This window comes from Pantherophis guttatus, chromosome 16 (genome assembly GCF_059756535.1).
Source record: "Pantherophis guttatus breed Tessera chromosome 16, ASM5975653v1, whole genome shotgun sequence".
Taxonomy (NCBI): domain Eukaryota; kingdom Metazoa; phylum Chordata; class Lepidosauria; order Squamata; family Colubridae; genus Pantherophis; species Pantherophis guttatus.
The window spans coordinates 3,079,317-3,103,559 of record NC_142078.1 but is presented as its reverse complement, the minus strand read 5'-3'; the positions used below and the strand labels follow the sequence as shown (position 1 = coordinate 3,103,559).

The 24,243-nt window shown below is 40.8% G+C and overlaps 1 protein-coding gene across 1 annotated transcript; it reads right to left on the bottom strand.

The window, feature by feature from the left end:
- Positions 1-1,112: 1,112 nt before the first annotated feature.
- Positions 1,113-21,355, bottom strand: LOC148111744 (uncharacterized). Its single transcript, XM_087879766.1, has 3 exons — positions 21,177-21,355; positions 19,626-21,040; positions 1,113-11,015 (listed from the first exon to the last, which is right to left on the bottom strand). Exons 2-3 carry the CDS (start codon positions 21,027-21,029, stop codon positions 10,125-10,127), a joined length of 2,295 nt encoding a protein of 764 aa, XP_087735892.1. The 5' UTR covers positions 21,030-21,040; positions 21,177-21,355; the 3' UTR covers positions 1,113-10,124.
- Between the last annotated feature and the right edge of the window lie 2,888 nt (positions 21,356-24,243).

Sequence of the window (24,243 nt, the reverse complement as noted above, 5' to 3'; positions counted from 1 at the left end):
TTACATGTATAATCAAATATGTATTTTCTCTACTAAATTTATCCGGTAAGATACCCAACAGGAACAGCTCCGGTTTAAGATCAATGTGTTGCTGTATCATTTTCTCAAGCCATATGCGAATTTTTGCCCAATAATTTCTCGCTTCTGGACATGTCCACCACATGTGATAATACGATCCCGATGTCTGGTGGCATTTCCAACATTTAGCTGATTTATCTTTGAACATTTTTGCCAATCTATATCCGATGACATGTGCCATCTATAAAACATGTCACCGGAAAGATTGGGAAAAATGTTCAAAGATAAACTTTGTTTAAATTTTTAAATAAATGTTGTACCAAGATGTTACACTGATTGATTAATGATGATTGTTTGTTTAAAAATAAAAATAAAAATACTCAAAAAAAAAAAAGAGAGAGAGAGAGAGAGTGGAGCTTCCCTTGACAGAGGCAGTCTACATACAAAAATCTGCCTTTTGTGCCAAAATAGGAGAACTGGGCAGCTTGAGTGATTGGTTTGGTCGCCTCCTTCAGACATTTGCCTGGCATTGGTGGGTGTGGAAAAGGCGGAGGAGGTGAGCTTTGGGAGGAGGCCAAGGGAGGCCTGCCATCTCTGGGGGAATTCTGAGGGCTTCATGACCTCACCCATGCAGGCTCAACTGCCAGTTACTGTCAGTTATCAGAGTGAAGGTGCCTTCCAAGAGGTGGGTTGGTTTCTGAAGGGCTCCTGGACTCTGGGAAATCTTCCCTCTATTTGCAGCCAATTTACCAGAGTTGTATTGCAAGGGTGAAAATGCCCATTTGGCCTCTTACCTGCCTGGGTGCCCCTCCAACATCCCCCCCACCTTGCCTAGGGAGGGAGCCTGGATGGGGGGGGGAGTCCCAGTCCCAGAAGGGTCCCTCAACCTCTGCCTGTCAGAATGCGGGAGGGGCCCCCCGAAGGAGAGACCGGACCCCAAAGATCAAAGGGAGGGCCCCCCCCGTCTCACCTCTACGCGGGACTCGGGACTTGTGCAGGCGCCCTCTGGCTGCTTGAAGGAAGGCAGACGCCGATTTAGCTGATGAAGAGTGTTGCAATATTTTCAGGATCAGACTCAATAAGATTAGTAAGAGTTGAAGGTTTAAATATATTTTCTTTTATTTACAAAAGGCATTCTATATTCACTGAATATTCACAGATAGAAGCGAGGAAAAGGGTGCATGTAGCTCCTTATATATACAATGGGTGGAGCTATATGTGGGAGTGGTGAATTATGAATACATTAAGAAGTGGAGAATAAGTTAACCCCTGATACCCCGTTCATATACTATTTACACATTAGAGAATAAGGCATTTACATCTGACAAATCCCCCTCTAAATGCCGATTCGTTATGCAACACCAATTACATTCAGATTCAGGACAATACAAAACATACAACTTAGAAGTTAAATATTTATGTTGCTTAGAAGGTAAAGGCTTTGTCAATATGTCAGCTAATTGTTCTGAAGTATCACAATGCACTGCTCTGATAAATCCATCCTGAAATAATTGTCTCACATGTTTAAATTTTATATCTATGTGTCTGGACCTTTGTCCAATAGCATCAGATCTAGATATTTCAATGGCTGCTTTATTGTCTTCATGCATAACAAAAGGCAAAGCAGGTTTTTTCCAAACATCTGAAATTAAATCATTAAACCATACAAGGTTATTTGTAGCTTTGGATAAACAAACATTCCGCTTCTGTAGTTGAAGTGGCCACTAGTTCCTGTTTACCAGTGTACCAGTAAACTGGACAGTCATTTAAGAGGAATATATAACCAGATGTACTTTTTCTACATGAGGTGTCTCCAGCCCAATCCGCATCTGCGTAACATGTAAGCTTTGGTTCTTTATTGTCATTAGGTTCTAACATTAAACAAAAGTCTAGTGTACTTTTCAGATATCTTAAAATTCTTTTAACAGCTTCCCAGTGATACATTGTTGGTTTGCTGACATGTCTGGATAATAAATTGAGTGGTAAGGCGATATCTGGTCTTGTCCAATTAGATATATAAAGAAGTGAACCTATGATTGATCTATAAAATGTGTTATCCTTGAATTCGGGGGAAGATTCATCAGTATTTCTTAGAAAATCAGTTTGCATAGGAGTATCACAAGGTTTGGCATTGTTTAAATTGCATTTATTTAAAAGTTCTATGATCTTATCTCTCTGAGTAAGTTTGAATCCCCTTCTAGTCTTATTAATTTGAACACCAAGATATTTGTTTACTTTGCCTAGGGATTTTAACGAGAAATGTTCATTTAGCTTAGTTACAAAAGTTTCTCTTCTCTCTTTATGTTTTCCTATGTATAAAATGTCATCCACATAAATCAATACAAATTCAATGTAATCATCACCCTTTTTGACAAAGAAACAGTTATCAGCAGTGGTAGCGTTGAAGTCCATGGTTTTAAGTACTTTTACTAAACAATCATACCATCGTTTACCAGATTGTTTTAACCCGTATAAACTCTTGTTTAACAACCAAATCTCATTTTTGTTTGTGTATTGACTGTGAGGTGCTCTTACGTATATTTCCTTATCTAGTTTTGCGTGTAGATACGCAGTCTGTATGTCATATTGAAATACATCAAGATTGAGTGCTGATGCTACCACTAGAGCTGTTTTGACACTCTCTGTTCTTACTGTGGGGGAATACGTGTCAGTATAGTCCTCCGGATATTTCTGTGCATAACCTTGTGCAACTAGTCTGGCTTTGTATAGAGTATTGCCTCCCTCTAAGTTCTTAATTTTATATATCCACCTGGTACCAATAATTGTTTTATCTTTAGGTGCAATTGCAGGTGTAAATACATTTAATCCTTGTAAACTTTCCATCTCCTTTTTCATCGCTAATTCCCATTTTTCTTTTTCTTCACGAGGGAGTTTTAACACTTCCTCATATGTATTAGGTGTTGTTGGCTCACCATCCATGTGCATTATATAATCCTTGTATTTATTTGGCATTTGATTTCTGGTGTTTCTAATAGTTTTTTCAGGTTTACTATCGTTATCATGCAAATATCATGCTTCCTTTTTTGTTAGTGTGTCTGTCTTTATTTTGTGTTGGCTATTTGTCCAAGTTTTGGTTTTGTTTTTATATTTGTTGATATTTTGCTTTTCTATGGTCCCTTTCTCATGAGATTTTGTATCTTTGTATTTATTTGGAAATATTTCATTAAGATGTAATTTAGACCAGTTGGCCTGTTCATGGAACACAGCTGTTCTGGATACTATAAATTTGTTATTATTATCAATGAATCTGTACCCTTTAGTGCCAGTCTCATATCCCATAAATCTGAGTCTTCTGGATACGTTTTCTCCCTTTCTTCTTAATTGCTTAGGTATGTGTACGTCTGCAGTGACTCCGAATATGTGCATGTGTGCTAATTTTGGTTTCCTATTATACATCACTTCATATGGTGTCTTATTTACAATGCTGGACCAGGTTCTATTTTGTGTGTAATTTGAATAATGTAAGGCTTCTGACCAGAATTGTTTGCTTAAGCCAGCATCTTCCAAGGTGCATCTAATCATGGTTTGTAATGTTGAATTCTTCCTCTCTGCAATCCCGTTCTGGAACGCAGAAAATGGACTAGATGTGTAATGTAACATTCCTTTGTCTTTTAACCATTGGGAGAATTCTTTAGACATGAATTCACATCCCCTATCTGTCATGATTTGTTTTATTTTGATATTGTGTTGTGTTTCTATGCGTTTGTAAAATTCTTTAAATTTTTGAAAGGTTTCATCTTTGTGTTTTAATGTATAAACAAATCCATAGCGGCTATAATCGTCTACTATTGTCAAGAAGTAACGTTTTCTATAAGTGATTGATGGAGTTAATGGACCAACTAAGTCCATGTGTACTAAATCAAAAATTTTGTTAGTTGATCTAGTAGATTTTCTTGGCCTGGGACTAGTTTTTAGTTTTGTAGATTTACATACTGAGCATTCCAAATAGTTTTCACAATTTTTTATTTTAACACCTTCTGCGTGTTCAGTCATTTTTTGTACTACAGGAAAACTGGCATGTCCTAACTTCCTATGTAAGATGTGAGCACACTCATCATGAATTGGCTTACCTATTTTTGGTTTTTTTTCATTGTGTGCATCTATGTGATCATGAGATATTTTACATTCATCATTATCACTGTTGCTAATATTTTCATCATCTACTTCAATACAATCTCCCATATTTGAATCAATGTTATGCAGCCATTTTTCCTTTGTTATCAGATAAGGTAGGCCTCCTTTAATCATCACAGTGCCTATATTTATTTTATTCTTCTCTAAAGTCGCTTTTCCTTTTGAAAAAACAATGTTAATGTCAGAATCTCTACTTAGTTTTATGGCACTTAGTATGTTATGAGGTATTTCAGGTATTAGCAATACCCCCTCTATTTTTCCTAGACCAGGCAGGGTTACATTCCCTCTACCTAATACTTGAACCTTTTCTTGGTTAGCTACCTTTATTACAAATTTATCTTCTGTAAATGAAGACAATATATTTTTGTTATTAGTGGTGTGATTAGTTGCTCCAGAATCAATAAGCCAATTATTGTTCTCATTTTGCTGTATGTTAGTGTTGTCTTGTTTATTTAACCCATTCAGTGAGCCAGATTTTCTATCCTTTGAATTATCTCTGCCCCCTCTATTCTCTTTGTAATTTGGTGGGCTTCTATATCTATGTCTATCTATGGAAGACTGTCTATAATTGTATTTGTTCCTATATTCTGACCTATGTCTTTCCTTTGAAATCTTGGGGCAATCTCTTCTATTGTGTTCCCTGGATCCACAATTGTGACATTTAAATGTTTCATTATATTTTTCTTGGAAAGCTACTTTCCTATATGGTTTGTGTTCTGTGTGATTGTTAGAACGATTTCTTCTTGAATTGTCTTCTGCTATCAATTTATTGGATAGACTTTCTATGGATAAGTATCCTAGATTGATTGTGTCTAAATGTGACATAAAATTGTCCCATGATGGATCAAGTGAGTTGATAATGACACTTTTCATTGTTTGGTCTGAAATCACCTCCCCCCTCAAATGCAGCTCAGCTCTTATTTTGTTTAAAGATATTAAATGCTCACTTATGGAAACCCCTGGTTTTATCCTAGATGAAAAGAAATCTTTAGACATCCTTGTGGTGGTAGCTACACTATCACTGTGAAACAAATTAAACATGCATTGAATAATTTCTGAAACAGTCAGATTTGGCTTAATGCTGTGATACATTGCAGGAGACACACTAGATATTATTAAGAAAAATGCTCTATGGTGTAAACAATCTATTTTTAGAGTCCAAGGTCTTTTTGGGGGACTAGTGATAAAAAATAGTAAGCTTTCCTTCATAAAGACAACCTGGAGCTGTTGATACCATTCTTGCAAGTTAATGCCATCAACCCTTAGCTTCGGGAAGTCACTGGGTAAATTTCCGACATTATTGGGTCCATTACTTACAACCTGAGGTAGTCCGTGGTCTCGTAAATGCAGAAAATTGCAAAACGGCGTGGGGATGCTCGCAACGAGTCTGCACGGTATTCTCGTCAGTTCATGTCTTCCCGGGCCGTCTGCGTAGTCTTGCGCATGCGCGTTGTCCATTTCTTCTTTGGAGTCGTCGTGGAAGGTTCTCCCCATTGCGGCTCGCTCGTTCTGCTCCTCCTCGGACGAATCCGTCTCTGGTTCGATTTTGGGAGTCCTGACGACGGCGGCTGTTCTTCCTCTTCTTTTGAGGGCGTTGGTGCTTGCTTCGGTCTGTGGCGTAGGGCGGTATCGGCAGGGCTCTCTGGGTTCGGGCGTCAGCACTCTCGTAGTCAGGATGGGAGCGGGCAGGTCTTGAGGCATTGGCTTGCTCGCTCGCTTCTTCGTTAGCTTTTTAGTAATTTTTAGTTTTGGCCCAAATGCGGCAAAAAGCGTTTTCATTGCTGATTTTATTTGGTAGTTTGTTGAATCACCTTCACTTTCTGATTCTGATTCTTCTGAGGTGTTTGAATCTTCTTTTTCATTTTCGTTGTCTGGTAATGTTTTTCGCGCCAGAAATTTTGAATTGAGCTTTTTGATTGGCTTTGCTTCGCTCATCTTGGAGGCCTGTTGAAACCAAGATGGCTGCCATTCAAAATTTCGCGCGGGATCACCGTTTTTCTTCTTCGCAATGATTTTCTCTGCAGTCATATCACTCACTATTTTTGGGTCTTTAGACTTTTCATTAGTGATGTTTTTCTCTCTCGCTGCTCCGCTGTTCTTCAGCATATCTTGGAGGTTCGCGATGAGGCTTTCATCATTCTTCTGGCTCTTTAATAATTTTAATATCTCTGACCTGAGTTCGTTATTCTCTATCTCGATTTCCTCCTGGTCATCATTTTCATCTATTATTTCTTCGTCTTCAGTGGTGTATTCTTCGGATTCTCTCGAAATTGCGTTTGTGGGTTCGTTGATTATTTCTTGTTCTGTTTCCATTTCTTTGCTGTAGGCCCTGGTGTTGGGCCTATCTTTCTTAGACATTTTTAAGTTTTTATTGAGTCAATTAACCATCCTCTGCTACCAGCTTGTTGCAATATTTTCAGGATCAGACTCAATAAGATTAGTAAGAGTTGAAGGTTTAAATATATTTTCTTTTATTTACAAAAGGCATTCTATATTCACTGAATATTCACAGATAGAAGCGAGGAAAAGGGTGCATGTAGCTCCTTATATATACAATGGGTGGAGCTATATGTGGGAGTGGTGAATTATGAATACATTAAGAAGTGGAGAATAAGTTAACCCCTGATACCCCGTTCATATACTATTTACACATTAGAGAATAAGGCATTTACATCTGACAAAGAGAAAGCCTAGTAATGGGGGACTTTATCCTGACAACTGGGGGACACCCAGTCTCTGCACCTAGTGGGGGATCAAAGAGGTCCCCCATGAGTCATTTAAAACATTCTTCAGTCAACTCACTGCAGCTCCCCAAAAGCTGTTTTAAAAACAATACAACACATTAAAACATGGAAAATAAAAACAAAGAAAAGCCAGGCGCCAATCCATGCCACCTTCTCCTTGTCTGATCTCCCAGCGCCTGGGGAAAAGCCGGGTGTTTAAGGGTGAAAGGCTGGAGGCCCTTTGAGAATCTGGCTCGTATCTCACAAAGCTTCCTTGGCCTTAGAGAGTCCCTTTAGCAGTTTCTGCTGGAAGACAAGGGGACTGTTGAGAGAATCCAATTGACAAGAGTTTCTGATGTCTGGGGAGGGTCTTACATGGTATGGACAGTTCACACCCCCAATGGTATCATGTTGCACCGGTTGGCGGGGTTGGGGGTGGGAGGCACCGTTTTGCGGTGGTTCTCCTCCTACCTCTCTGACCGGTCGCAATCTGTGTTGACAGGGGGGCAGCGGTCGACCCCGAGGCACCTTGCTTGTGGGGTGCCACAAGGGTCGGTCCTCTCGCCCCTTCTGTTCAACATTTATGTAAAGCCGCTGGGTGAGATCATCCGTGGCTTCGGGGTGGAGTTCCATCAGTACGCTGATGACACCCAGCTGTACATCTCCACCCCAGGCCACCCCAATGATGCCCTTGAAGTGATGTCCCAGTGCCTGGAGGCCGTGCGGGCCTGGATGGGGAGAAACAGGCTCCAACTCAACCCCTCCAAGACCGAGTGGCTGTGGCTTCCGGCGTCCCGATATAGCCAGCTGACGCCATCGCTGGCTATTGGAGGCGAATCACTCGCCCCCACGGAGAGGGCTCGTAACTTGGGCGTCCTCCTGGACGCACGGCTGTCGTTAGAAGATCATTTGGCGGCCGTGGCCAGGGGGGCTTTTTATCAGGTTCGCCTGATACGCCAGTTGCGCCCCTTTCTAGATCGGGACTCCCTACGCACAGTCACTCAGGCACTCGTCACTTCCCGCCTGGACTACTGCAATGCTCTCTACATGGGGCTCCCCCTGGGGTGCACCCGGAGGCTCCAGCTGGTCCAGAATGCGGCCGCGCGGGGGATTTTGGGGGCGACGAGGCGCTCCCACGTGACACCTCTCCTGCGCGAGCTGCACTGGCTCCCGGTGGTCTTCCGGGTGCGCTTCAAGGTGTTGGTGACCACCTTTAAAGCGCTCCATGGCTTAGGGCCGGGGTACTTACGAGACCGCCTTCTGCCACCAATAGCCTCCCACCGGCCAGTACGCTCCCACAGAGTGGGCCTCCTCAGGGTGCCGTCCGCCAGACAATGTCGGCTGGCGACCCCCAGGGGGAGAGCCTTCTCTGTGGCGGCGCCCGCCCTCTGGAACAACCTCCCCCCAGAGCTACGTACAATAACAGACCTCCGGATTTTTCGTCGGGCCCTGAAAACCCATTTATTCCAACTAGCTGGGCTGGCTTGAGTCAAATTTTAAATGGATTTTAAATTGGAATGTTTTAATTACGGCCAAAATTATTTAATTATTTTAAACAGTTTTTAGATTTTGTATGTTTGTATGTATGTCTTGTTTTTACTTTGGCTGTTCACCGCCCTGAGTCCTACATTGGAGAAGGGCGGTATAGAAATTTAAACAAATATAAAAAAAAAAAAAAAATACAACAATGGAGGCCAAATTAGCCCTAGATTCAGCCACAGCACACTTGCTTCACTTAGGCACTGAGTGGGATGACTATTTAAAGGCAACTTATTAGAATATTGTGGCAAAGAGATTTCCCTTAATGAAAAGAGGGAATCTAGGACACAGAATCGGGTTTCTTTTTATACTCCACACAATAGAAAAAGTTGGGATATTCGAATAGAATAGAATAGAATTTTTTATTGGCCAAGTGTGATTGGACACACAAGGAATTTATCTTGGTGCATATGCTCTCAGTGTACATAAAAGAAAAGATATGTTCATCAAGAATCATAAAGATAATTTTCCATTTAAGATACATTAATAATGTAGTTTATTCAGGTTGAAATGGAGCTTAGGTATGTAGCATGAAGCTGTATATTCTGCAATATTTATATTTCTGCTAAACTCATTCAATGAATCCAAGCACCGCAAGCTGAAATAACATGCACTGCATTGATACATCCACAGAGTTTCACAGTAACCATGAGATAACTCATAAAACAAGGGCAGGAATATTCCTTTTTCCCATTTTTCTTCAAATATACTGTATGTAGACAGCAAACTGTATGATTGTTTGAAGAGAAATGCATCTGTACCATCAGCCTCTAAGTGTGAGGGGGAAGGGCAAGCAGTAAAAATGGAAGTGAAACCTTCTAAGCAGCTTATAAATATAACATTAAAGAGCACCTGTCATTTCACATCCATCATGGCAGGGACAATAGAAAAAGTCCTTTATTATTCAGCCTGAGAAAGTCCCTTATTTGGCAGTTATTATTAACCCTTCTTTACTCAATTGAAGAAAAGATAAATAAATAATTCCTCTTATTCGAATTGTTATAATTATATCATTATTCTGATGTTTTGTACATACACTGAGAGCTTGTGAACTCGAGACAAATTCCTTGTGTGTCTATTCGCAGTTGGCGAAAATAAAAATTCAATTCAGTTCAATTCCTGAGATACAGTCTGGGACTGTAAATTTAAAGGCAATTTATTAGAATATTGTAGCAAAGAGATTTCCCTTAATGAAAAGAGGGAATCGAGGACACAGAATCGGGTTTCATTTTATACTCCATACAGTAGAAAAAAAAAATACAAAACAAGAGCTGATTGCATGGAAGAAATCACTCTGCTCAAGTTACACTTACATCAGAGACATGGACAGTAACATCCCATAATATTAAGCATAAGCATTAAAAGAACATTCACATGGGAAATGGCATGTCTCTTGTGAAAAGGTACGATTTAGACCAGTTGAAACATCTAGCATGTACAATTGAAACAGTCCTTTATTATTCAGCCTGAGAAAGTTCCTTATTTGGCAGTTATTATTTACCCTTATTGTCTTCTTTACACATTTGGAGTAAAGATAAATAATTCCTCTTATTGGAATTATTATAATTATCATGAATATGCACTAGGTGAATTCCTAATGTGTCTATTCACACTTGGCCAAATTAAATATACAATTCAATTCCCGAGATACACCGTGACTGAAGGTCTTCTCACACTCAAATGTGTTTATCATTTTTCTCCCACGTGAATTCTTTGGTGTCGATTGAGGCTACTATGCTTAGTATAGCTCTTTCCACATTCCAGGCATTTATGAGGTTTCTCTCCTGAGTGGATCCTTTGATGTCTATAAAGATATCCTCTCTGACTGAAGCTCTTTCCACACTCCAGGCATTTATGAGGTTTTTCTCCTGTGTGGATCCTTTGATGTGTATAAAGATTTCCCCTCAGACAGAATCTCTTTCCACACTCAAGGCATTTATGAGGTTTCTCTCCTGTGTGGATCCTTTGATGTGTAGAAAGATTTCCCCTCAGACAGAATCTCTTTCCACACTCAAGGCATTTATGAGGTTTCTCTCCTGTGTGGATCCTTTGATGTGTATAAAGATTTCCCCTCAGACAGAATCTCTTTCCACACTCAAGGCATTTATGAGGTTTCTCTCCTGTGTGGATCCTTTGATGTGTATCAAGGGTGCTCCTTAGGCTGAAGCTCTTTCCACACTCAAAGCATTTATGAGGTTTTTCTCCTATGTGGATCCTTAAATGAGTTTCAAGATGTTTGTTTCTTTTGAAGGATTTTTCGCATTCTGGGCACTGATGTTCCTTTGCTTCCTCCTGGATCCTTCGGGACTTTGAGGGTCTTTCGAAGGAGCCTCCGCCCTCCAGACCCATCTCAGGGTCTCCACCCATTTCCTCCTCCCCACATCGACCTCCAGGCAGCTGCCTTTCCCGGGATCCCCCTGAGCTCATCCCTCCTGCAGCCCCAGACCCCCCCAGCCTTTCCCCGCTGTTTCCTGGGGAAGCCGCGCCAGGACCGGGCAGGGCTGCTCCGCGGGGCCTGCTGTTCTCCTCCTCCTCTCGGCCGGCGCCTCTTTCCTGCATCTGTTGCCATCCTCCGTCCTCCTGCAGGGGAGAAAGAGAAGAGGGTCACGACTGCGTCCCCTTCCCCGCAGGGCAGGCCCAGGCCCAAGACCCCGCCTCTTGCGGCCCCGAAAGAGACCCCCAAAGACTGCGAGTCCCAACATTCCCTGCACCAAACTGTATCATCCGGGCTCCTCTTTCGCCGATTCAAGCCGCTTCCCTTGAAATTTGGAATTCAGTCTCCCCTCCCTCCCCCCCCCAGCTCTGTATTGAGGCAGGCGGAGATCAGAGGCTCTTCTGGGGCTGCGACCTTATAGCAGACTATAAAGGGGACCCAGTTTGGTCCATGGATTAAGGCACCAGGGTAGAAAGCAAGAGACCCTGAGTTCAAGTCCCTCTTTTAGTGCAGCTCACCTCACAGGGTTGTTGTTGGGGGAAGAGAGGAGGGGGGCGCGTTGCACGTTTCATTACTTCCTAGCTAACATCATAGTTGCTGGAAGGGTGTGGGGGCCTCAGGGAGCTAAAAAGACCCCTCATTTCAAACCTGAGTGTCAGATGTAAATGCCTTATTCCCTAATGTGTAAATAATGTATATATGGGATATCAGGGGTTAACTTATTCTTTGACTCTTAATGTATTCATAATTCACCACTCCCACTCTTGGCTCCACCCTTTGTATATATAAGGAGCCACCTTCACCATTTTCTTTGCTTCTATCTGTGAATATTCAGTGAATATAGAATGCCTATTATAATTAAAGAGAAATATATTTAAACCTCTAACTCTTATTATTATTATTGAGTCTGATCCTGAAAATATTGCAACAAGCTGGTAGCAGAGGATGGTTAATTGACTCAATAAATACCTAAAAATGTCTAAGAAAGATAGGCCCAACACCAGGGCCTACAGCAAAGAAATAGAAACTGAACAAGAAATAATCAACGAATCCACAAACGCGATTTCGAGAGAATCCGAAGAATACACCACTGAAGAAGAAGAATTAATAAATGAAAATGATGACCAGGAGGAAATCAAAATAGAAAATAACGAACTCAGGTCAGAGATATTGAAGTTATTAAAAAACCAGAAGAATGATGAAAGCCTCATCGCGAACCTCCAAGAAATGCTGAAGAACAGCGGAGCAGCGAGAGAGAAAAACATCGCTAAAGAGAAACCCAAAGACCAAAAAACTGTGAGTGATATGACTACAGAGAAAGTCGTTATGAAAAAGAAAAAATGTGATCCCGCGCGAAATTTTGAATGGCAGCCATCTTGGTTTCAACAAGCCTCCAAAGTGAACGAAGCAGAGCCAATCAAGATGCTCAGTTCAAAATTTCTGGCGCGAAAAACGTTATCAGACAACGAAAGTGAAAAGGAGGATTCAAACTCTTCGGAAGAGCCAGAATCAGAAAGTGAAGACGACTTAACGAAATCCCAAGTAAAGTCAGCAATGAAGACGCTTTTTGCTGCATTTGGGCCAAAATTAAAAATTTCCAAAGCGCCAACGAAGAAGCAAGCGAACAAGCCGATACTTCAAGACCTGCACGCTCCCATCCTGACTTCGAGAGCGACGACGCCCGAGCCCAGAGAGCCATGTCGATTCCGCCCCACACCGCAGACCGAAGCAAGTGCCAACGCACCCAAAAGAAAGAGAAGAGCAGTCGCCGCCATCAGAACTCCAAAGACCGAGCCAGAGACCGACTCGTCTGAAGAGGAGCGAAGCGAGCGAGCTACAATGGAGAGAACCTTCCACGACGACGCCAAAGAAGAAATGAACAACGCGCATGTGCGAAACTACGTAGACGGTCCGGAAAGACTTGAACTGGCCAGAGAACCGCGCAGACTCGTTGCGAGCATCCCCATGCCGTTTTGCAATTTCCTACACTTGCGAGACCACGGACTACCTCAGGTTGTAAGTAATGGACAAAATAATGTGGGAAACTTACCCAGTGACTTCCCAAAACTTAGGGTTGATGGCATTAATTTGCAAGAATGGTATCAACAACTCCAGGTTGTCTTTATGAAAGAAAATTTACTATTTTTTATCACTAGTCCCCCAAGAAGACCTTGGACTTTAAAAATAGATTGTTTACACCATAAAGCATTTTTCTTAATAATATCTAGCGTATCTCCTGCAATGTATCATAGCATCAAACCAAATCTAACTGTTTCAGAAATAATTCAATGCATGTTTAATTTGTTTCACAGCGATAGTGTAGCTACCACCACAAGAATGTCTAAGGACTTCTTTTCTTCCAGAGTAAAACCAGGGGTTTCCATAAGTGAGCATTTAATATCTTTAAACAAAATAAGAGCTGAGCTGCATTTGAGGGGGGAAGTGATTTCAGATCAAACAATGAAAAGTGTTATTATCAATTCACTTGATTCATCATGGGATAGTTTTATGTCACACTTAGACACCATCAATCTAGGATATTTATCCATAGAAAGTCTATCTAACAAATTGATAGCAGAAGACAATTCAAGAAAAAATCGTTATAGCAATCACACAGAACACAAATCTTTTAGGAAGGTAGCTTCCCAAGAAAAATATAATGAAACTTTTAAATGCCACAATTGTGGGTCCAGGGAACACAATAGAAGAGATTGTCCCAAAATTTCAAAGGAAAGACATAGGTCAGAATATAGGAATAAATACAATTATAGACAGTCTTCCACAGATAGACATAAATATAGAAGCCCACCAAATTACAGAGAAAGTAGAGGGGGCAGAGAAAATTCAAAAGAGAGAAAATCTGGTTCACTGAATGGACTAAATAAACAAGACAGCACTAAAACGCAACAAAATGAGAACAATAATTGGCTTATTGATTCTGGGGCAACTAATCACACCACTAATAACAAAAATATATTATCTTCATTTACAGAAGATAAGTTTGTAATAAAGGTAGCTAATCAAGAAAAGGTTCAAGTATTAGGCAGAGGGAATGTGACCTTACCTGGTCTAGGAAAAATAGAGGGGGTATTGTTAATACCAGAAATACCTCATAACATACTAAGTGCCATAAAACTAAGCAGAGATTCTGACATCAATATAGTTTTCTCAAAGGGAAAAGCAACTTTAGAGAAGAATAAAACAAATGTAGGCACTGTGATGATTAAAGGAGGCCTACCCTATCTGATAACAAAAGAAAGATGGTTACATAACATTGATTCAAATATGGAAGATTGTATTGAGGCAGATGATGAAAATATTAGTAACAGTGACAATGATGAATGTAAAATATCTCATGATCACACAGATACACACAATGAGAAGAAACCAAAAATAGGTAAACCAATTCATGATGAGTGTGCTCACATCTTACATAGGAAGTTAGGACATGCAAGTTTTCCTGTAGTACAAAAAATGACTGAACACGCAGAAGGTGTCAAAATAAAAAATTGTGAAAATTATTTGGAATGCTCAGTATGTAAATCTACTAAACTAAAAACTAGTCCCAGGCCAAAAAAATCCACCAGATCAACTAACAAAATTTTTGACTTAGTACACATGGACTTAGTTGGCCCATTAACTCCATCAATCACTTATAGAAAACGTTACTTCCTAACAATAGTAGACGATTACAGTCGCTATGGTTTTGTTTACACATTAAAACACAAGGATGAAACCTTTCAAAAATTTAAGGAATTTTACAAACGCATAGAAACACAACATAATATCAGAATAAAACAAATTATGACAGATAGGGGATGTGAATTGATGTCTAAAGAATTCTCCCAATGGTTAAAGGATAGAGGAATGCTACATTACACGTCTAGTCCATTTTCTGCGTTCCAGAACGGGATTGCAGAGAGAAAGAATTCCACATTACAAACCATGATTAGGTGCACATTAGAGGATGCTGGTTTAGGCAAACAATTTTGGTCAGAAGCCTTACATTATTCAAATTACACTCAAAATAGAACCTGGTCCAGTATTGTGAATAAGACACCATATGAGGTGATGTATAATAGGAAACCAAAATTAGCACACATGCACATATTTGGGGTCACTGCAGACGTACACATACCTAAACAGTTGAGAAGAAAGGGAGAAAACGTATCCAGAAGACTAAGATTTATGGGATATGAAACTGGCACCAAAGGGTACAGATTCATTGATAATAATAACAAATTTATAGTTTCCAGAACAGCTGTGTTCCATGAACAGGCCAATTGGTCTAAATTACATCTTAATGAAATATTTCCAAATAAATGCAAAGATACAAAATCTCGTGAGGAAGGGACAATAGAAAATCAAAATATCAACAAAAATAAAAACAAAACCAAAACATGGACAAATAGTCAACACAAAATAAAGACAGACACATTAACAAAAAAGGAAGCAAGATATTTGCATGACAACCATAGCAAACCTGAAAGAGCTATTAGGAACAACAGAAATCAAATACCAAATAAATACAGAGATTACATAATGCATATGGATGGTGAACAAATAACACCTAATACATATGAGGAAGTATTAAAACTCCCTCGTGAAGAAAAGGAAAAATGGGAAATAGCTATGAAAAAAGAGATGGAAAGTTTGCAAGGATTAAATGTATTCACACCTGCGATTGCACCTAAAGATAAAACAATTATTGGTACCAGGTGGATTTATAAAATTAAGAACCTAGAAGGAGGCAATACTCTATACAAAGCTAGATTGGTTGCACAAGGTTATGCACAAAAATATCCGGAGGACTATACTGACACGTACTCCCCCACAGTAAGAACAGAGAGTGTTAAAACAGCTCTAGTAGTAGCATCTGCACTCAATCTTGATGTATTTCAATATGACATACAGACTGCGTATCTACACGCAAAACTAGATAAGGAAATATATGTAAGAGCACCCCACAGTCAATACACTAATAAAAATGAAATTTGGCTATTGAACAAGAGTTTATATGGATTAAAGCAATCTGGCAAAAGATGGTACGATTGCTTGGTAAAAGTACTTAAGACCATGGATTTCAACGCTACCACTGCTGATAACTGTTTCTTTGTCAAAAAGAGTGATGATTACATTGAATTTGTATTGATTTATGTAGATGATATTTTATATATAGGAAAACACAAAGAGAGAAGAGAAATCTTTGTAAACAAGCTAAATGAACATTTCTCGTTGAAATCTCTAGGTAAAGTAAACAAATACCTTGGTGTACAAATTAACAAAACTAGAAGGGGATTCAAACTTACCCAGAAAGATAAGATTATTGAACTTCTAAACAAATGCAATTTAAACAATGCCAAATCCTGTGACACTCCTATGCAAACTGATTTCCTTAGAAATACTGATGAATCTTCCCCTGAATTCAAGGATAATACATTTTATAGATCAGTCATAGGTTCACTTCTTTATATATCTAATTGGACTAGGCCAGATATTGCATTACCACTCAATTTATTATCAAGGCACGTTAGCAAACCAACAATGTATCACTGGGAAGCTGTCAAAAGAATTTTAAGATATCTGAAAAGTACATTAGATTTTTGCCTAGTATTAGAACCTAGTGATAATAAAGAACCAAAACTTACATGTTACGCAGATGCGGATTGGGCTGGAGATATATCATGCAGAAAAAGTACTTCTGGTTATATTTTTCTATTAAATGACTGTCCAGTTTACTGGTACACTGGTAAACAAGAACTGGTAGCCACTTCAACCACAGAAGCGGAATATGTTTGTTTATCCAAAGCTGCAAATAACCTTGTATGGTTTAATGATTTAATTTCAGATGTTTGGAAAAAACCTGCTTTGCCTTTTGTTATGCATGAAGACAATAAAGCAGCCATTGAAATATCTAGATCCGATGCCATTGGACAAAGATCCAGGCATATAGATATAAAATTTAAGCATGTGAGACAATTGTCCCAAGATGGATTTATCAAAGCAGTGCATTGTGATACCTCTGAACAATTAGCTGACATATTGACGAAGCCTTTACCTTCTAAACAGCACAAATATTTAACTTCTAAATTGTATGTCTTATATTGTCCTGAATCTGAATGTAATTGGTGTTGTATAGCGAACCGGCATTTAGAGGGGGATTTGTCAGATGTAAATGCCTTATTCCCTAATGTGTAAATAATGTATATATGGGATATCAGGGGTTAACTTATTCTTTGACTCTTAATGTATTCATAATTCACCACTCCCACTCTTGGCTCCACCCTTTGTATATATAAGGAGCCACCTTCACCATTTTCTTTGCTTCTATCTGTGAATATTCAGTGAATATAGAATGCCTATTATAATTAAAGAGAAATATATTTAAACCTCTAACTCTTATTATTATTATTGAGTCTGATCCTGAAAATATTGCAACACTGAGCTACCAATATTCTTCTATTTTGTTGGAAACAAAGGAAAATATCCGCCTGATTTGTAAAAATAAATCCAGGATTCTAGTAAATAAGATCCTACAACTCGCAAATGTGTTTTTAAGAAACATCTATATAGCCTCCATTTCATCCAGGACAATTCTTGTTCCTAGATTGAAGAACTAGGAATTCATGCAGAAAAGGAGACCATCTCCAGTTAAAGAGGAGCTAAGGAGGAGAACCTCCTGCCAATGGTTCCTGCTAGTGAATTTCCTCATAGAAGTCAGTAAAGAAATGATGAAACCAGAAAATACATTGAGTGCTTGTGAAGCGCAAACAGAAAACATTGATTCTGGATAAAATTCCACACGTGAGCAATTATTTTGTCAGCCTTTCCCAGCTGGGTTTGTGTCTTTCTTGAAAGTTGCAGATGTATTTAGAGACACTCGGAATACTCTGTTGTGTAGTTGCTGAAAAAGCAAGTTCTCTCATATCAAATAGAGAGCCTTCCTCAAGAAGGGAAAAACAAGCAACCTTTAAAAAAAAGGTATAGACTGCCATGTTAATATGTCATTTTAAGTTAGTCATTTAAAAGCTGCCAGTCCGTGGGTGGAGGGCTACATCGCAGGGCACACTGGCCTGGGCAGCAGCAGCAGGAGGGGCCCCCTCCAAAGGGGGAGTGGGTGGAGGAGGAAAATATATATGTGTGTGTCAACTGGAGCATCAGGTTTTCAAGGGCTAAAAAAAGTTGAAAAATCCAAATATGCAGGGGTCAGTATTGGAGGGGATTTCCCCCTCTGCTGCAGTTTTCCAAAGGGGCCCTTCAGAAAGGAGGAGGGATGAGAAAGGAGAAGATGAATCCATGTGTGTGTGTGTATGTGTGTGTGTGTGGGGGGGGTCTGTGGAGGGGCTGGCAAGGCAGCTGGAGGGGAGGGCCTGGCTGACTCAACCCTCTTACTGTCTCTGGGATGTATTTTGCGGTTATCGTTCATGACGGTTGGATATATTGCCCCCAAACTGTACAGGTAGTGCTAACTAGATCTTCAATCAGAATTGAGACAATAATTTCTGTTCTTGACAGTTGCTGCACCCCATTTTTTGCCATAATTGGCAGGTCATATCCTACAGTTGTGAAGTGAGTTGTGAAGTTGTTATGTGAATCCTCCACTGACTTTGTGGGACACCAGCTGGGAAGGTTACAAATGGTGATGATGTGACCCTGGGACAGCGCAGCCGTCATAAATACATGCCAGTGGCTAAACGCCTGGATTTTGACCACAGGGATGCTGGAACAGTCGTAAGTGTGAAAACTGGTCAAGGCCACTTTTTTCAGTGCTGCTATAACTCCACTAAGTCACTAAGCAAATAGTTGTAGGTCAAGGACTATCTGTACAGTGCTTTAAAAATAATCCAAAATAGCCTCCAAATTGGAACCCACAGAGGTCAAACTTTTTCCTGCAACAAATCTGCAAAACTAGCCCAATTTGGTAGAAAAATTGTTCAAGTGTCCACACTGTTTCCCACTCGCATTTCAACTCAATCCCCAAACTTTCCTCCTAGACTCGGTTTGGCTTTTCAAGGAAAAGAAAATGCCATTCTTGATCTTTACCCTGATGTTCTCCTCAATACAGTTCAATAAAGGTTTGCAAACTCAGAAGATATAAATATGGGAATTCTCAAATTCAAAATAAAATGTCTCATCCCACTGAAGAACTTTCCCTCCCAGAAACTCAACTGGTTTCTAATCAGCTAGAAACGATGCCTGACCAGGTTGTGCAGGATTGTCTGGGACACAACACATCCTCTCCACAACTGCTGGGAAGAGGCTCTGCGGTATCCGAGGCAGCACATTAGATTCAGTCAGTTTTCTTCCATAGGAAGAAGTATCCACCTTGTGAACTCCCAAGCCTCTTGTTATGTGATCTAAATGGGCTGTGATTAATGTGTACGTAGCAGATGAATGGGTATATCTATATTCTTTTGAGGGCAGGCCTCAGAAGTCCATTCTTTAACTTCAAAGTCTAACAATCGGAGCAGCCCTCAACTGCAGCCCTTGGACAGGGATCAGGCAGGGATCTCGTCCACAGCTGCCCAGTTGAGAATCCAACACTCGTGAACCACTGACAGATGGACATCCAGACTCATACAAGGCCTCCCGCCCCTCCCAGGACAGCCTGCCCTGCTAGTTGCCATCAGAATGACCGACAGCAGTCAAACTCAGGTCTGGGACCCTGGGCATGGCCCTGGAAAACTAAAAGAATTTATTAAAAGAAAAATATATTAAATTTATTAAAAGTGAAAGTTTTAATTGGATTTTATTACCTTTCTTGCCAGGCACTTATGAGGTTTTTCTACTGAGTGGATCCTTTGATGTTTATAGAGGTGTCCCCTCTGACTGAAGCTCTTTCCACACTCCTGGCACTTATAAGGTTTTTCTCCTGTGTGGATTCTTTGATGTGTATAAAGGTGGCTCCTCCGACTGAAGCTCTTTTCACACTCTAAGCATTTATGAGGTTTTTCTCCTGAGTGGATCCTTTGATGTTTATAAAGGTTGCCCCTGTGACTGAAGCTCTTTCCACACTCTAAGCATTTATGAAGTTTTTCTCCTGAGTGGATCCTTTGATGTGTATAAAGGCTGCTCCTCTGACTGAAGCTCTTTCCACACTCCAGGCACTTGTGAGGTTTTTCTCCTGAGTGGATCCTTTGATGTGCATAAAGGCTGCTCCTCCGACTGAAGCTCTTTCCACACTCCAGGCACTTGTGAGGTTTTTCTCCTGAGTGGCTCCTTTGATGTGTATAAAGGTTGCTCCTCTCACTGAAGCTCTTTCCACACTCCAGGCACTTGTGAGGTTTTTCTCCTGAGTGGCTCCTTTGATGTCTATAAAGGTTGCTCCTCCAACTGAAGCTCTTTCCACACTCCAGGCACTTGTGAGGTTTTTCTCCTGAGTGGCTCCTTTGATGTGTATAAAGGTTGCTCCTCTGACTGAAGCTCTTTCCACACTCCAGGCACTTGTGAGGTTTTTCTCCTGAGTGGCTCCTTTGATGTGTATAAAGGTTGGTCCTCTGACTGAAGCTCTTTCCACACTCCAGGCACTTGTGAGGTTTTTCTCCTGAGTGGATCCTTTGATGTGTATAAAGGTCCCTCCTCCGACTGAAGCTCTTTCCACATTCCAGGCACTTGTGAGGTTTTTCTCCTGAGTGGCTCCTTTGATGTGTATAAAGGCTGCTCCTCTGACTGAAGCTCTTTCCACACTTCAGGCACTTGTGAGGTTTTTCTCTTGTGTGGATCCTTTGATGTGTATAAAGGTTGCTCCTCCGACTGAAGCTCTTTCCACACTCCAGGCATTTATGAGGTTTTTCTCCTGAGTGGATAATTAGGTGGCTTTGAAGATTTCTTTTTCTTTTGAAGGTTTTTCCACATTCCGGGCACTGATATTCCTTTGTTTCCTCCTGGATCCTTCGGGGCTTTGGGGGTCTTCCGAAGGAGCCTCCGCCCTCCAGGTCAATGTTGTGGTCTCCGTCCGTTTCCTCCTCCCCGCATCGCCCTCCAGGCAGCCGCCTTTCCCGGGCTCCCCATGGGCTCATCCCTCCTGCAGCCCCGGAGCCTCCGGCCTTTCCCCGCTGTGTCCAGGAGAAGCCGCGCTGGGACCGGGCAGGGCTGCTCCGCGGGGCCCGCTCTCCTCCTCCTCCTCTCGGCCGGTGCCTCTTTCCTGCATCTGTCGCCATCCTCCGTCCTCCTTCAGGGGAGAAAGGGAAGAGCGTCACAACTGCGTCCCCTTCCCCACAGGGGAGGCCCAGGCCCAAGACCCCCCCTCGTGCGGATCGGAATGAGACTCTCCCAGACTACGATTACCAGCATCCCCTGCGCCCAACCTGCATCATCCGCACTCCGCTGTCGCTGATTCAGGCAGCTCCCTCATGTCCCATTTTGTTTCCGGAAATGGAGGTTTCACGCCCTTCTTTCTCCACTAGTTCCGCCTTTTCCTTTGGAGGATCCGGCCCTCGGAGTCCATTTGCCAATCGCCAACATCCCGACCTCGACCAATCAGGGTCCTTCTTCCTGCAACAAGCGAAATGGCGCCTGCGCAGTTCCGCGGGTTATTAAGGTCCGGGGCAGAGGTGGGACAGGGGGGAGGGGGTGCTTCCTTTGAAATTTGGGGTCCGGTCTCCCCCCCCCGTATTGAGGCCGCCGGAGGTCAGGGGTTGACGCCTTATATGAGCCCATGAAGGGCAGCCAGTTGGGTCTATTGTGGGACCTTTGGAGACCCTGAGTTTGAATCAGCCGCTCTTTGTGTCCTGGATTCCCTCTTTTCATTGAGGGAAATCTCTTTGCTACAATATTCTAATAAATTGCCTTTGAATGCTCCTCCCACTCAGATCCTCATTGTTGTTGAGGGTTTGGAAAAAGTATCAATATAAGCTAAATTATAAGATACCCAAATGGGCAAATCCCAGACATGCAAAAGGAAATACCAGTGTAGAGCAAAAAACAGAAGTGATTACTTATAAAGAGTTTCTTCTTTTGGAAAGGGGTAAGCTGCAATTGAAATCTTTAGATGTATTAAAAGAAGAAGGGATAATTTATATTTGGTTTCAGTATGGTCAGCTTCAAGCTAGATGGAGGGAAGATCAGAAAACTGATGTTATGCAACATGAGGAAAATTTGGTGAAACAGATTAGAGATCAAAGTCAGATGCATATTAAAAGGTTGTATAATGCTTTATTGGAAATAGATTCAGAAACGGAATTGGTTAAGGATTGTATGATAAAATGGGCACAAAACTTTCAGGAACCAGTGATGATGGAACTATGGAAAAAGATTTGGGTTAGAAATGTTAAATTTACGCAAGCACAAAATTTAAGAGAGAATTGTTATAAAATGTTTTATAGATGGCACTTAGATCCTAAGAAATTATCATGTATGTACTCGAATTTGCAAGCTAAATGTTGGAGATGTGAATGTGATGATGCAACCTATTATCATGTATGGTGGACCTGCAAGAAAATCAAGGCATTTTGGATAAAAATTTGGTGGGTGATGCAGAACATTCTGAAAAAAAGGTAGAAATTTACTCCTCAATTGTTTTTACTGGGTATAACGATGGATTGTACAGTATTAGAGAGTAAATTGATTTTGAATTTAATATCAGCAGCAAGGCTGTTGGTAGCGCAATACTGGAAGAAGGACTTTTTGCCTACTATTGAAGAGTGGATACTGAAAGTAACGAATTTAGCAGAAATGGCGAAAATCTCAGCATATTTGAAGGACTACACACAAGAAAGATACGTATTGGAATGGAGAAGATAGATTGATTATATTCAAAATAAGTATCAGACAAGAAAATATCAAATAGTTTATGAATGAACGTTAAGTATTAGAAGTATTATGTTATCTATAGTGGAGTTAAGGTTTCGGGGGGGATTTAGTAGTCTGAGGATAGATAGGTTAATTTAGCTTATGATTGTTAATTGAAGTACCCTGTATTTTGCTCTGGGAAGTCTGGAGGGGGAGGGGAGGGAAAGGGTGGGGGGAATATAGTGGGGGGGGGAAATCCTTTTTTTTTTCTGCAAAACTTTTCAATAAAAAAAGAAAGAACTTCTCCCTGCCATTGTTAGATATAATCTATGTGGATTTCCCAAATGTGGGGACCTATTAAGACCATCCCCAAGCATCTGAAGCTCTCAGTTGGATTCCCTGAATGGTCCCCTTGTCTTCCAGCAGAAACCCCTACAAGGGACTCTCTAAGGCCAAGGAAGCTTTGTGAGATATGAGGAGGAGAAGGTGGCATGGATTGGCCCCAGGTTTTTCTTTGATGGTTTTTCTTTTATGTTTTAATGTGTTGGATACTTTTGAAAACGCCCTTTTGGGAGCTGCACAGAGTTGACTGAAAGATGGGCAGTTATAAGGTTTTAAATGAAGAAGACTCATTGGGGACCTGTTTGGTCCTCCCACTAGGTGCAGAGACTGGGTGTTCCCCAGTTGTCAGGATAGGGAAAGTCCCCCATTCCTCTGCTTTCTGTTCATGAGCTAAATGCTTAGCAAAAGGTCCATCTAGCTCAGTGGTGTCAAACTCTTATTTCCTTCAGGGCTGCATCAGGGTTATGTTTGACCTGGGGGGGTGGGGTCCCTGGGTAGGCGTGGCCAGCTCATCTTCACTCTTCTTCTTTTTTTATTGAAAAGTTTCACAAACATTTCCCCTTCCCCCTCCCTCCTCCCCTTCGAACCCTCCCCTCCCCTCCCTCCCACCCCCACTTCCCAGAGCAAAATACAGGTTATAACATTTGAAAATCATAAACTAACATAAGCTAATTATCTATAGCCTCCTATCCCTCTCTTGAGCTTTTAACTCCCCTTTTACTAAACTAAATTTAAGTACTTTATAAAATCTCTTTGATCATTCATAAGCTATTTGAAATTTTGTAGTCCGATATTTGCCTTGAATATAATCAATCCATCTTCTCCATTCTAACATATATTTCTCATTTAAATGGTCCGTTAGATATGCTGAAATTTTCACCATTTCTGCTAAATTTACTTCTTTTAATGCCCATTCTTGAATAGTAGATAAATCTTCCTTCTTCCAGTACTGCGCCACCAATAGTCTTGCTGCAGTTATTAGGTTCAAAATCAAATTAGTCTCTATAGCCGTAAAATTTGTAGTTATACCTAACAAAAACAACTGTGGAGTAAACTTTATCTTCTTTTTAAGGATATTTTGGATAATCCACCATATTTACACAAGCTCAAAATTTGAGAGAAAATTTTTATAAAATGTTTTATAGATGGCATTTGGATCCCAAAAAGTTAGCTTGTATGTACCCAAACCTACAACCCAAATGTTGGAGATGTGATTGTGTTGATTCTACCTATTTTCATGTTTGGTGGACTTGTAAAAAAGTTAAAGCATTTTGGATGAAAATATGGTGGATTATTCAAAAT

Coding starts and splice junctions, on each gene's coding strand:
- LOC148111744 (XM_087879766.1), bottom strand. CDS start 21,029: ATGGCGACAGATGCAGGAAAGAGGCACCGGCCGAGAGGAGGAGGAGGA. Junction 11,016..19,625: donor ATAAGTGCCTGGCAAGAAAG/GTAATAAAATCC, acceptor TCTCCCCTGCAG/GAGGACGGAGGATGGCAACA.